Source organism: Austrofundulus limnaeus, unplaced genomic scaffold (assembly GCF_001266775.1).
Source record: "Austrofundulus limnaeus strain Quisiro unplaced genomic scaffold, Austrofundulus_limnaeus-1.0 Scaffold12, whole genome shotgun sequence".
Taxonomy (NCBI): domain Eukaryota; kingdom Metazoa; phylum Chordata; class Actinopteri; order Cyprinodontiformes; family Rivulidae; genus Austrofundulus; species Austrofundulus limnaeus.
In genome coordinates this window covers 1,954,570-1,967,866 of record NW_013952414.1, presented here as the reverse complement: position 1 = coordinate 1,967,866, position 13,297 = coordinate 1,954,570, and the positions used below count along the sequence as shown (strand labels likewise).

Sequence of the window (13,297 nt, the reverse complement as noted above, 5' to 3'; positions counted from 1 at the left end):
GTGTGTGTGTGTGTGTGTGTGTGTGTGTGTGTGTGTGTGTGTGTGTGTGAAGAGTTAAAAGCGAGCGTGACGGCCGGATCTCATCACCTCGTTTTCCCTTTTTTTCCCTTCTTCTCTGTTTACATGATTTCTGCGTGTAGCCGTGTCTTTGCTCCCCTCGAAGAGTGGACGTGTCGTAACTCACCAAGCATCTGTACAGAAGAATATAAATTTAATAAGATCAGTCTATTTATTGCCAGCGTTTTGATGTAGAGGCTTCCTGTTTTCTTTGTCCTTGTTTTTGTTTTTATGGTTGTATTTCGGCGGTGTCGTGTACTGTTGCTGTGCGAATGTGTAAGAGTCAGACTCTGCTGTCCAGCTGTTTCATGATGTTTCTCTCAAAGAATTAAAACAGTGTGGGAACAAAACAAAACAAGCAAAAACAACAGGTCTGGTGTGTTTGTTTAATCCTATTTGTTGCTGATGAAGCTGTCGGTGCTGTTCAACCTGTATCTCTGCGTGACTTMACACCTGAACAAACCCAGCCCTTTGCTTGAAAAACCTAAAAATAGAACTTTAAAGCACATTTTTTTAATCACTTCAATCGCCGTTTTCCTAACAGCACGTATAAACTTAGCGCTTCTTGATGAATAAACAATAATTCATGATGCGGCAGCTTAAGAGAGTTGAATTTACGAGTCGAGCCTGACAGCCTTTGAAGCTGCTGCCTTAAAGGGCGTCATCAGTGAGGTGACGACTCCCAGAAGGTATGTTCCCCTGCAGGATGAGAATCACCTGCCGTCTCACAGAGAGCATTTAACATCCGAGGAGCCTCAGAGCTGCTTCCAGCCAACACTTTCAGGTGTTCCTTTTTGTTTGTCGTGAGCTCGGGCAGGTAAACCACAGACATCCTGGGTCCTCTACGTGTCAGGTGAGTTAAAAACTAAATATTCAACAGATTTTTTTGTTTAAAATGAGGAGCTTGAGTCAGACTTTCATCAACAGGTTCTTTTGCAGCTTTGTTTTGAATAAAATCAGATTAACATTTTTATTTTCTCCAGGAGTTTAGAAGTTGTGTTTACTMGTGCATGAAGCTTTCTGCTGACCTGATGTGATTTAAACTCCAGACAAACCAGTTCTGTTGCAGTGATACAGACATTTTTTTAAACTCAGATATTCCTGTTATGTTTTAACTTGAACGATCAGTTCAATCATTTCCTCCCACGTGCTCAAAGTAAGTAAACTTTATGTGTAGAACCTTTAGGTCAGAAACCACAAAGTTACARGACGTGAAACATAAAAACAGCAGATAAAACGGCATCCATGTGATTTAAAAACAACCTAATTCAGTCGTTCCCAGCTCCTATCCTGCATGTTTTACTTGTTTCCCTGCTCTTCAGGTGTGTCAAATCAGGTAAACATCTAGCTCTTGAGGTGTTGGTCAACATTTAAAGCAGTGATTTTTAGACGTTTCCCTGATTTGAYACACCTGCTTTGAATGAACGAGTGATTAACAATCTTCTGAAGACCTGCTGAATGTCAGGGAAACCAGTAAAACATGCTGGATAGGGGATCTTGAGGACCAGGATTGGGAATCACTGATATTAAAAGTCAAAATGAACAAAACATTCACATTTTCATAAAGGCTAACTCAGTTAAAATGTGATTTTATGTTTTTAAAGGGTAAAATTCTAATGTTTTAAATGAGTTTAATATCTGGTCCTTGTCAGGCTGGTTTTTTTTAAATAACATCAGTAGAACTCATTTTCACTACATTTTAAACAAAAGGKTTGACAAAACTCAGCAGCTGTGTGGAAAAAGAAGACACTGCTTTAATTTGAAGGGATTGAAGCAGGCAAGATGTTCAGTTAAAAACACATGATTAATTTATTTAGGTTTTGAAGTGTGTGTGTTTTTATTTAAAGGAAAAATCAATTATCTTAACGAAGCAACTGTTGTCTCGTTCCAGCAATTTTGAGTGATTAAAAAAAAAAAGTCCTCCTCGAGTTGAAAATCCTGCAGAAAATGAACATTTTTGTTTTCATTCCAAAATGAATCCTGGAGCCAGAGTAAGATACTTGGTTAAACTGTTGTTCGAGGTGAACTCTAAAGATTGTGCAGAACGTTACGTTGAAGTTTATAACATCTATTGAGACATAGAAGCCATGAGTCGTACAAAGTAGGATGTTAATGCAAGTTTGTACAATTTTTTTTTTAAATAAAGATTCAGAATAATTTCCTCCTGTGCAGATCTGTGTTCATATAAATCTTTTATAGTGTGGTTGCTGACTCGGCATTCTTACTTTTTTTTTATATTGTCTCAAACAGCACTTTGTTCTATTTTTAACCAATCATATGACTAAAAATTCAACTACAGCTACAACTTCTGGTTTATGTAACTTTTTTTTTAATTTTACAAACGTTTTGCTTAATGTTTTTTCCAATTTAAAAATTTCAAAGCTCATAGCAAAAACAAATGAGGCTCAGATGCACAAAAAAACCCACCAATTATTATAATTAAACAGACAATAAAAAAATTAAAATCTTTGGATCAGAGTTCAGTTAGTGTTAACGAGTCTTTGCAAAGTAAACTCTGAGAAATTTTTGTATTTTAGTTATGTTGGTTACCAACAACTGGAAAAAAAAAAGAGTGGACGACTTCCATTCTCTCAGGATTAATTTCTTGGCAACTTGTTGACAATATTTGGCTTTATTTAAAACAAAATGAATCATTTATTTTTTCTTCAGTCCCTTTTTTTTAGGTTTCAGCTCATTTTAAGCTACAAATTTCCTTCTTTTTAGTTTATTTTTTTAGTATTGTTCTATGTTTAGCTTTTTGCCACTGGCTTGCAGCTCATTTTTCTCCTTTTTAGCTTTTAGTTACGCTAATTTTAGTTTCATTCTACAGTTGTTTCATCTTTGCAACAAATTTCATCTAAATTATTGATCATTTTCACAGATAATGCATCAGTAGGTTCTACTGTCAACTGTTGTTTTTGTTCATTTATACAGGTGCTGGTCATAAAATTAGAATATCATGAAAAAGTAGATTTATTTCAGTAATTCCATTTAAAAAGTGAAACTTGTATATTATATTCATACATTACATACAAACTCATATTTCAAATGTTTATTTCGTTTAATTTTGATGATTACAAATGACAACAAATGAAAATCTCAAATTCAGCATRTCAGAAAATTAGAATATTACTGAAGACCAATAAAAACAAAGGATTTATAGAAATGTTGGCCAACTGAAAAGTATGAACATGAAAAGTATGAGCATGTACAGCACTCAGTATTTAGTTGGGGCTCCTTTGGCCTGTATTACTGCAGCAATGCGGCGTGGCATGGAGTCGATCAGTCTGTGGCACTGCTCAGGTGCTATGATAGCCCAGGTTGCTCTAATAGTGGCTTTTAGCTCTTCTGAATTGTTGGGTCTGGTGTATTGCATCTTCTTCTTCACAATACCCCATAGATTTTCTATGGGGTTAAGGTCAGGAGAGTTTGCTGGCCAATTAAGAACAGGGATACCATGGTCCTTCAACCAGGTACTGGTAGCTTTGGCACTGTGTGCAGGTGCCAAGTCCTGTTGGAAAATGAAATCTGCATCTCCAAAAAGTTGGTCAGCAGCAGGAAGCATGAAGTGCTCTAAAACTTCCTGGTATGTGGCTGCGTTGACCCTGGACCTCAGAAAACACAATGGACCAACACCAGCAGATGACATGGCACCCCAAACCATCACTGACTGTGGAAACTTTACACTGGACTTCAAGCAACGTGGATGAAGTGCCTCTCTTCTTTTCCTCCAGACTCTGGGACCTTGATTTCCAAAGGAAATGCAAAATTTACTTTCATCAGAGAACATGACTTTGGACCACTCACCAGCAGTCCAGTCCTGTTTCTCTGTAGCCCAGGCAAGAYGCTTCTGACGCTGTCTGTGGTTCAAGAGTGGCTTGACACAAGGAATGTGACAGCAGAAACCCATGTCTTTCATACGTCTGTGTGTGGTGGTTCTTGAAGCACTCACTCCAGCTGCAGTCCACTCTTTGTGAATCTCCCCCACATTTTTGAATGGGTTTTGTTTCACAATCCTCTCCAGGGTGCGGTTATCTCTCTTGCTTGTACATTTTTTTCGACCACATCTTTTCCTTCCCTTCGCCTCTCTATTAATGTGCTTGGACACAGAGCTCTGTGAACAGCCAGCCTCTTTAGCGATGACCTTTTGTGTCTTGCCCTCCTTGTGCAAGGTGTCGATGGTCGTCTTTTGGACAACTGTCAAGTCAGCAGTCTTCCCCATGATTGTGTAGCCTATAGAACTAGACTGAAAGACCATTTAAAGGCCTTTGCAGTTGGTTTGAGTTAATTAGCTGATTAGAGTGTGGTACCAGGTGCCATCCATTTTGAACCTTTTCACAAGATTCTAATTTTCTGATATGCTGAATTTGAGATTTTCATTTGTTGTCATTTGTAATCATCAAAATTAAATGAAATAAACATTTGAAATATATGAGTTTGTATGTAATGTATGAATATAATATACAAGTTTCACTTTTTAAATGGAATTACTGAAATAAATCTACTTTTTCATGATATTCTAATTTTATGACCAGCACCTGTAGATCTCCAAGACCATATTTGTGCTCCTGTTTTTGCCCCAGATTATGATCCAGTCTGTGTTTTTGTTTCTCAGCAGCCCTGCAGAGTCGATGGACCAGGAATCCAGCCGGTCAGGAGTGGGCAGCGACGATGAGTTCTCATCCCTGGTGGAACTCAGGCTGAGCTCAGATGAGGACGTAAGGCCACCTCACTGTCACACAGCTGCTCCATAAATCTAAAGTCAACTGGTGGCCTGCGGGCCACATCCAGCCCATCCAGCACTTCCGCAAGTGACGGAAGTCTGGCCCGCAAGTTGTTTCATTAATCTTTTAAGCCTAAATCCCTGGTTTTCTGCTTTTAATTACTTTAAGTGGTTTTAGCTAGACATAGACTTGTGTGGTACCTGCAAAAACATCAGAATCTAAAAACCATTTCTGTGTACATCAGTTTTATCTTCATGGATGAATGCTTGTAGATTTAACTAGGATAAGAAATATAAAATTGCTTTATAAATTTGGCAAGTCAGATGTCAAAATATTTTAGTATAGGAGGCATAATATGTTTTTGTTTTGGATATTTTAAATCACTCTTTTTATTCCATAGTGTAGTGTTCATGATTAAATGCAGCAAAATAAACTATTTCAAAGGTAACAGATCTCTATAATACTTGGTTTATTTTCATGATGACTTTAATTTCTGGCTGTTTGGCCTCTGAGCTGCTGGCCTGCAGTAACTGTGGCCCTCAGAGCAATTTAATCAAGTCATTCAGTTCTAAAGTAAACTGAGGTAAAAACATCTCACTGCCCTCTTGTGGTTCTAAACCCCAATGACAGGTCAAACTGTTTACTTGTTACTGCCACAAAGAAAATCTTCACAAATGCATAGCTTCTGCAATAATAATAATAATAACAATAATGATGATGATAATAATAATAATAATAATAATAATAATAATAATAATAATAATGATAATAATAACAATGATAATAATAATAATAATAATAATAATAATAATAATAATAATAATAATACAGTCTTTTTATTTTTAAATCAGAGCCCTGAAACCCAGGGTCCATGTCTCGCGGTGCCTCAGGCTCCTCTGCAGAGCTACAAGCAGAGGTTGGAGGAGTTCAGGAGGCTGTTCAAAGAACTGCCTGAATCAGAGCTGCTCATACTGGGTAAGCAACAAAAAAAAAACACAAACTCTCATCAAATCATTTTGTCATTTGAATCCATAAAGCTAAAATATCTGATTAAAAAAAAACTAAATGTTTGCTCTTTATTTATACTCGGAGTATTCTTCTCCCTAATTACCTGAGAGCAGGTTGTAAACAGAGCTCTTCATCTGTGTGCGATACCTCCTCCTCCTCCTCCTCCTCAGATTATCCGTGTGCGCTCCAGAGGGACATCCTCCTGCAGGGACGCCTCTACCTTTCAGAGAACTGGGTCTGTTTCTACAGCAATGTGTTCCGCGGGACCAAGGTAACGAAAAAAGGAAAAAAAAAAACATTTTTATAGATGCATATAACCCCACAATTTAATGACATAACAGATTATTGAACACATCGTTAAAGTGCAACTTTCACAAAAAAGGATTATTAAAAAGAAACACGTTTCCATTTTATGCCCTCCAATGTGAGAGTTTTGCTTTTCAGAGGTAAATGTGTTTTTTTTTTTTAGGATGAAAAAAGTCATTAAATGCAAACTGCATTACAAAAAAGCAAAGAAGTCCTCACTTTTATTTTCTTAGATTAGATTTTCAACTGTCAAACCAGACTTAAGCTCATTATCTGTAAATTTAACTGAGTCGTGTTCACTTTTATATTTGTTGAGGCCTCTTCCAGCTTTTGCCATCAGTAAGGAGAGCAATGAAAACCAGGACAAACTGCCTCAAACAGTTCATATTCTAAAGTAATCATGGTCTTTAACTCCCAATAAAACTGCTCCTCATTATAACCCCCAAACTGAAACACATGCCTCAGATTAAACACGTTTAACCAGTTTGTACGTCACTAAAAAATCCTTTGATTCTATTAATTTTGTGCGTATTTTTGCTGATTCAGCTGCACCTATTTTTGTTGTTTCTTATAAAAGTGACAAACATCTCATCTTTTCAACCATTATAAATTACGTTCTGAAAGTTTCGTTAAAATCTGTGCAGTTTGCAGTTTTTTTTTCTAACGCACTATAAAACATAATCATCCACTTTTGGAGTTAAAATCCAGTGAAGATACGACATTCTGTGATAACTGTGGTAATATTTATTTTATTTTATTTTTTTTAAAGATTACATTGACTCTTAAAGACATCACCGCGATGTCCAGAGAGAAAATGGCTCGACTGATCCCAAACGCCATCCAGATCTGTACAAAAACTGAGAAGGTATTTAGAGATTTTTATTTCTCCTATATTTTAATAATTACCAAACAAAAAATAAACCAATACTCTGTCGACCCTCAGCTCTTCTTCGCCTCCTTCCCAGCGAGAGAGCGGAGCTACCAGAGTGTTTTTCGAATGTGGCAAAACACTTTGATGAACAAAGTAAGTCTCATTTTTTATAAAATTACTAAAAAAACATAATTAATCCTTCCCACAGGAGTTGTTTTACTTGAATAAAACACGGCTGCGTCAGCAGGTCAGACTTCTAAAAAAGTATTTATCTGACGAGGTCAAAGTTCAGCCGGTCTCAGCCACACGCTGTCTGCTCATCAGGTTATCGCTGCTGTTCTGCTGCACCGTTTGAAGTTTACTCTTCTGTAATCTGAGGCAGCAGGTTGGGAGGATTTTTACCCAGATGTTCGTCGTGAACGCAGTTACAAATAAACTCACTCAAACCGAGCTTTCACCTTTGACCCAGACAGAGAGGCAGAACGGTGCGAGCCAGAAACATTTCTCAGAATAAATTTAAGCTTGTTCACTTTGGTACATAGTTGAAGATGAAACCTGTGCAAAATGTTAACAAACGCTGGAGGAAAAATAAAAGTGTGTTTATAAGAAGTTAGATTACTGGGGAAGAGCACCTGAAAGTTGAGTTCAAGTGAATGAATAAAGCAAAAAGTTTAACTCGTCACTGAAGGCATTTTTTAAAAAGTATTTTTTCCTCACTTCCACAAACCTTTGGTTCAAGTAAAAGTAACAATTCAAAGTTTCCCCCAGCTTTGAATTTGCTCTGATTAAAACCAAACTGATAATAAAATGCTTTTTGTTTTCTTTTAAAAGTTAGTTTTAATGAACAGTTTGAGAACTAAACTTAAGAAAAACTGTGTAAATAATAAGAATTTCTTGAATAAATGCTTCTCGCTCGTCACTTTTCATGCAGGAGACTTAAGCTAAAATCATCAGGACCACCATCCTGCAGGCTTTGGATGCTTCCTCTGTTAATGAATGAAACTAGTAAAGCCTGCAGGATGGTGGTCTTTGAGGACCAGGACTGGGAAACACTTTAACTGACCATATAAATGCACAAAGCGGCTGGGTCACATGGAAACGCCATTGGAGTTTAACAAATTCAACTCAGTTTATGAGAAAAATCAAAATCATGTTAAAATTCTCATAAGTATTTTTTACATAAAAACTTAAAATTACACTTTTACTACAGACTCCAGTGTTTTCTCTTGAATTCACACAAAAAAAACTTAAACGTAAACAAAATGCAATCACAACGATCAAATTTAAATGTTATTTACGTAGAAAACTATGAAATGGTGTAGGGACTAAATTATTACCAGTTACGGTTTGCTATGGCAGCCATCTTGGACTGACAGTGTTATTGAGACTTGCCATAACAACAATATAAGGCAGAGTGTCTGCTCCTATACATTTGTTGTTTGCTGTTAAGTGCCAGGAGGACTGCGACCAGTTATACATCGGGGAAACAAAGCAGCCACTGTTCAAAAGAATGTCCCAACACAGATGAGCTGCATCTAACGGCCAGAACTCTGCAGTTTTCACTCATTTACAGGCCAGCGGTCACTCTTTCAGAGATGAGGATGTTCTCATTCTTGATAGAGAGGAACGTTGGTTTGAGAGAGGAGTAAAAGAAGCCATTTTTGTGAAGAAAGACCGTCCATCGTTAAACAGAGGTGGAGGCCTCCGTCTTCAGTTGTCCCCCTCCTACAGCGTGGCTATTGCCAGTATCACTCCACCCCCTGTTAACAATAGGTGTTAATTAGGTGTCAACGACAGCCATGTGATGTGAGTATCAGTCACATGGAGGCAGGACTTAAAAGCCTGAATTTWGCCTGAAACTCTCAGACTGAAGAAGTCTCTTGGAGGAGAGACGAAACGTTTCATTAGAGAAGAACCCGTCCAGAGGACCTATACAATTTTTTTCTTTTTGATTTTTTTTTACCTGGATTACTGAGATGCATCAGGATATACATTTGTTATTCAGAATGTTACTTTTCCTTAGGGGGAAGATGACATGTTTTGACAAGTCGGACAYTTAAATCATCACACCCTCTTTGAGATTTTAGATCTAAAATATAAAAAATGGCCTAAATTCGACCAACTTCCCCTCAGTTTGTAAACAGGAAACAGTTAAAGTGATGAAATAACGACAGTCTGCTGGGACTTCAGCCCTTCTTTTACCTGTCATTAGAACCTGCACGTTAGGTGGCAGCGCTTCCTCAGGGGGGAGTCTGATTTGGAGGCGCGTAAACACCTGTGAAGGTAGAAACCTGAGTTCATTGACCCCCTCCAGGTGTGGCTCCGAGGGGCTGATTAGCAACAACGACCCGCCTTCAAACCYGGACCGGAGCAGAAGCTCTCAGCTGGGTGGGGGGGTCTCTTCAAAACAACCCGGCACCGGGTTATAACTCGTGTAAAAAGTGAGGAGTCATTATTTATTGTGCGGAGCTGGGCGGCGCGTCTCCTGCGCTCCTGGACTCGGTCCAACTTCCTGAATGCGCGCGCCGCGTCCAGGGTACATATTTGGGTTGGACAGCCGCGGGGACGTGTTCTCTGACAGGTAAGGAAACCGCGAGGAAAAACAAACTTTCTGTCGTGGTTTTATTTTTTTTAAAGGGGGGAAACTAAACTAAAACACAGCGAGTACGTTTTAAAGGTTTTTGTTTTTCTGCCGAAATCTACAACCGAGCTGTTCCTGATGTGAAACCAGCTGTTTTTTTTAGTTTTGAGCATAAACTGCTTTAAAAATTTGGGAGTGCGCTTGTTGTGTGTTAAAGTCAGCTTAGTTGTATTGTTTGTGGAGATGGCTGTAAATTATAGCTGGTGGAGGAGGTCAAACGTTCAGGGAACCTCCTGCACCTGCTGCTGCTGCAGGTCTGTTTAGTCTGATCTTCACTGTGGTGAAGAGGGGCAGATCAGTTTGAATACTGGTTTTAAAATCAAATCAAGTCTGATGTCCTCTTCCCCTTCAGGCTCTGAGCGGCCAGGAGTTGTGGCAGATGGTGAAACAGCATTATGGGAATGATCTGGGCCTGAGCAATGAGGAGATGGAGACTCTACAGGTGTCCACAGATGCAAACATGCAGACCAGGTAAAAAAAAAAAAGGCACCTGCCATCCTTTTTTTTAAAATCACATTTCAAACTCAAGGTCCGGGGGCCACACCTGGCCCTCGTTAACGTTTTATTCGGCCCCAAAGGTAATAGGGGTGTAAGAAAATATTGATGCACAGAAATATTGCGATATTTCATTTCCTGATGCTGTATCAAAAATGTATTTTTATAATAGCTGTAAGAAGAAATGTGAAATGCAGTTCTCACTATTCACTGTTCTAATTGCTTAAAACCAAAATGAATTAAATCATATTTTTTCGCATGTGATGCACGTTTTGAAAAATTAAAATATTTTGAAGAAAAGTCAATATATCGCCTTTCTTACACRATCGTGATGCATCGTATCATGATCCCTGTATCGTATCGCCACATTCTTCCCAATACACAGCCCTAAAAGGTAATACTTAAAAATTGTGAATATTTTTTATTTTTAGTAATAGTAGGATTTAGTGTGAAAAGAGCAACAGAGAATCATCTTTAGTTATCTATTTCTATATTCTTATTTTAAAGCCAAATAATTGTATTTTTAGTTTCGGTTTTCAACTCATTTAATGTATTGTGATAAAATGCATCTTTTAAAAAAATGGAAAAAGTTGTTGATGAATGTACGGTAATCCCTTTTTTTTTATCCGTTCGATTTCTTGTGTTCTCAATGCTACATAAAACAATTTGAAAAAAGGTCATTTGTATTTCTATAAGAATAATTTGTTGCATAACATTTCTACAGTATAAATATTGACAAAGTGGTCCTTGGCTTGGCCCAACTTTTGAATTTAGCTCTCCTKTAACTGAGTTAAACACTTCTGCTTTAAATTAAAATCAAATTGAAGGACTGTCAGACATCACATTTACACTGAAATTATCCAAAAGCCATTCTGTTTAAATCTTGTAAATGTCTATAATTTTAAGATCAGTTAGCACTGCGGGAGGACTGTCGGCTACAGTTCTAGCTTAACATCTGTGAATGTTTGAGCTTTTGCTGTTTTTGTGTTGCCTATGATAATCCAGTTTTAGACGATTTCTTTCGGACTTGTTTAAAACACTTTCAGTGAGAAATGCTGGTTGCTCAACAGACACCCCTTCAATAAAATACATCAGTGATTGTAGATTTATTGGCCCAATCGGAGTTGAGGAATAAAAGTGTGGCTGGACCTAAAGGTTGAGTTTGAGACCAGAACGTGAGTCATGATAAATGAGTGAGATAAGAAGGGAAACCGGTTAATGTGAGAAGGTGAATGGGTGGATCAGATATCAGGCCAAGTTATTAACAGGTGTGGTTGTGTTGTGGCATTCCTGACTCWAAGTTCTTTTTCATTTCTATTTTATTACTTTTATAGTCTGCAATTTCAATATATTGCATTAGAATTAAGTTTCAATCAGATGGATGCTCTAAACGCTCAGCTGGCACACAAAGGGTTAACGTGGATCTATCAGTTGTAACTGCATGTTTTCTGACATCCTGCAGCTCTAATGCTAACCTGTTCCTGCAGCCCGACACAGAAGCCTGCTGGTGATGATGGYTCTCTGAAACTGGAGCGACCCCAGTCCCTCCGCCTCCCCGCCGTGGACGTCGGGCCCATCGAGAGCTCTACGCCTCAGGGGGAGGAGTTCCCCGTCACGTCACCCAAAGCCAACACGGTACCTGAAGTCTTAAGTTTTTATTTTTTATTTTTTTTAATCAACCTCGTCTTAAATTGCRCTGCAGCTTAAATCCTGCTTGTTTTTCCTGCAGGATGAGCCGCGCCACTCTCCGTCCGTGCGGCGCAGCCCCGTCCAGTCGCTGGAGGAGCGTCTCTCCCCAGATAGAGTCTCCAAACGCTCCTCGAACTCTCTCGACCTCAACGCCAACGAGAACCTGGTTTCTGAGCAAAGCGGCTCAGAAAGCGAAGAAGGTCAGAGGTTGCAAACGTTGATGTTTAAGTTCACAACTTCCTGGTGTTTTTTCTTTGGGTTTAAAATTGTTTTCTTTCCGCCCAGCAGTGGAGGAGCGCATCAGTCTGTCGGAGGTGCCGGGYCGGCTGTACCTCAACAGGGTTTTCCTCATCAGCGCGAGCAAAATGTTTGATTTGCTCTTCACCGACTCCAGCTTCACTCGCAGGTGTATGAACGCTCGTAAAATCACCAGTAAGGTTTGATTTTATTCTTGTCACATTCCAGAGAATAAATTGATTTCTTTACTGATGTTTTATACATTCATTCTGTCAGATCTCAGTCTTACTGCCTGGCAGAAGGACTCCTCGGGGAACGGGAAGCGGACCCTCAACTATACCATAACCATCACCAACCCTCTGATTGGGAAGTTCTCCACAGCTACAGAGAATCAGGTGTGTGTGTATGAACGGTTGTGCTTTTTGCTTTGGTTTGATTTGTTCCTCGCAGCTTGTCTGAGCTTTATCTCYCTCTCAGACTCTGTACAAAGAATCCAGGGAGGGCCAGTTTTACATCGTGGGCTCAGAGGTTTGCATGCACGACGTTCCCTATCACGATTACTTCTACACACAAAGCCGGTACTACATCGTGGGCATCTCWAAGCGGAAGTGCCGACTGAGGTGATCTTATTGTTGCCAACCTATAAAGTAATTTTTACTGAGTAGTTCTGACTTGACTTTAAAGCTCATTCCTGTTTTTTTTAGGGTGTACACTGATGTGAAGTACAAGAAGCCAACATGGGGCCTGATCAAGTCCTTCATTGCCAAGAACTCCTGGAGCGGCATTGAGGATAATTTCAGACGGCTGGGTGAGTTAGTTTGTCTGCACACTCTCCTCTTTGTCCTCTGCCTGTGATTTATTCCATCTTCCATCCGATCTGAACGGTTTCCTCCGACACGCTTCGAGCTCTGCAGCAGTGAATCATATTACTGCTGAGTTTGCAGACGGGACAAAGGAAATATAAAGAACAATGTTGCCAACCTCACTTGACTTTCCTAATAGACACTTTGAATTCTCGTCACACTGAGCAGCAGCATCGTGCTCATCAGTCGTAAAATTAGGACCACTCACATTATTTCATCACACATTTTATTTATTTTTTTAGCAAAAACAATGGACCTGATCGTCATGTCTTCAGGTGTGATTTGTTGCCACCTTTTCATTAACTGTAGACGAAGAAAACTATTTCTGTGACATGCATATTCTGCAAATACAAAATAATCAAACATCTTTTATATTTAAGAAACTTGACATAATACATGATTTTTT

The 13,297-nt window shown here is 38.9% G+C and overlaps 1 protein-coding gene across 3 annotated transcripts in view; it reads left to right on the top strand.

Moving 5' to 3' along the window:
* Positions 1 to 767: 767 nt before the first annotated feature.
* The window catches only part of gramd1c (GRAM domain containing 1c), a gene marked incomplete in the record, with an annotated part of 19,237 nt that continues 6,707 nt past the window's right edge, over positions 768 to 13,297 (top strand). Inside the window, 13 exon segments of one of the 3 annotated variants that reach the window (XM_014002226.1) lie at positions 768 to 910; positions 4,676 to 4,775; positions 5,633 to 5,756; positions 5,960 to 6,060; positions 6,865 to 6,960; positions 7,039 to 7,119; positions 9,960 to 10,078; positions 11,590 to 11,737; positions 11,832 to 11,991; positions 12,077 to 12,223; positions 12,305 to 12,423; positions 12,506 to 12,648; positions 12,733 to 12,836. In XM_014002226.1, coding sequence (XP_013857680.1) covers positions 4,689 to 4,775; positions 5,633 to 5,756; positions 5,960 to 6,060; positions 6,865 to 6,960; positions 7,039 to 7,119; positions 9,960 to 10,078; positions 11,590 to 11,737; positions 11,832 to 11,991; positions 12,077 to 12,223; positions 12,305 to 12,423; positions 12,506 to 12,648; positions 12,733 to 12,836 — 1,429 coding nt within the window. 3 annotated transcript variants of the gene reach the window in all.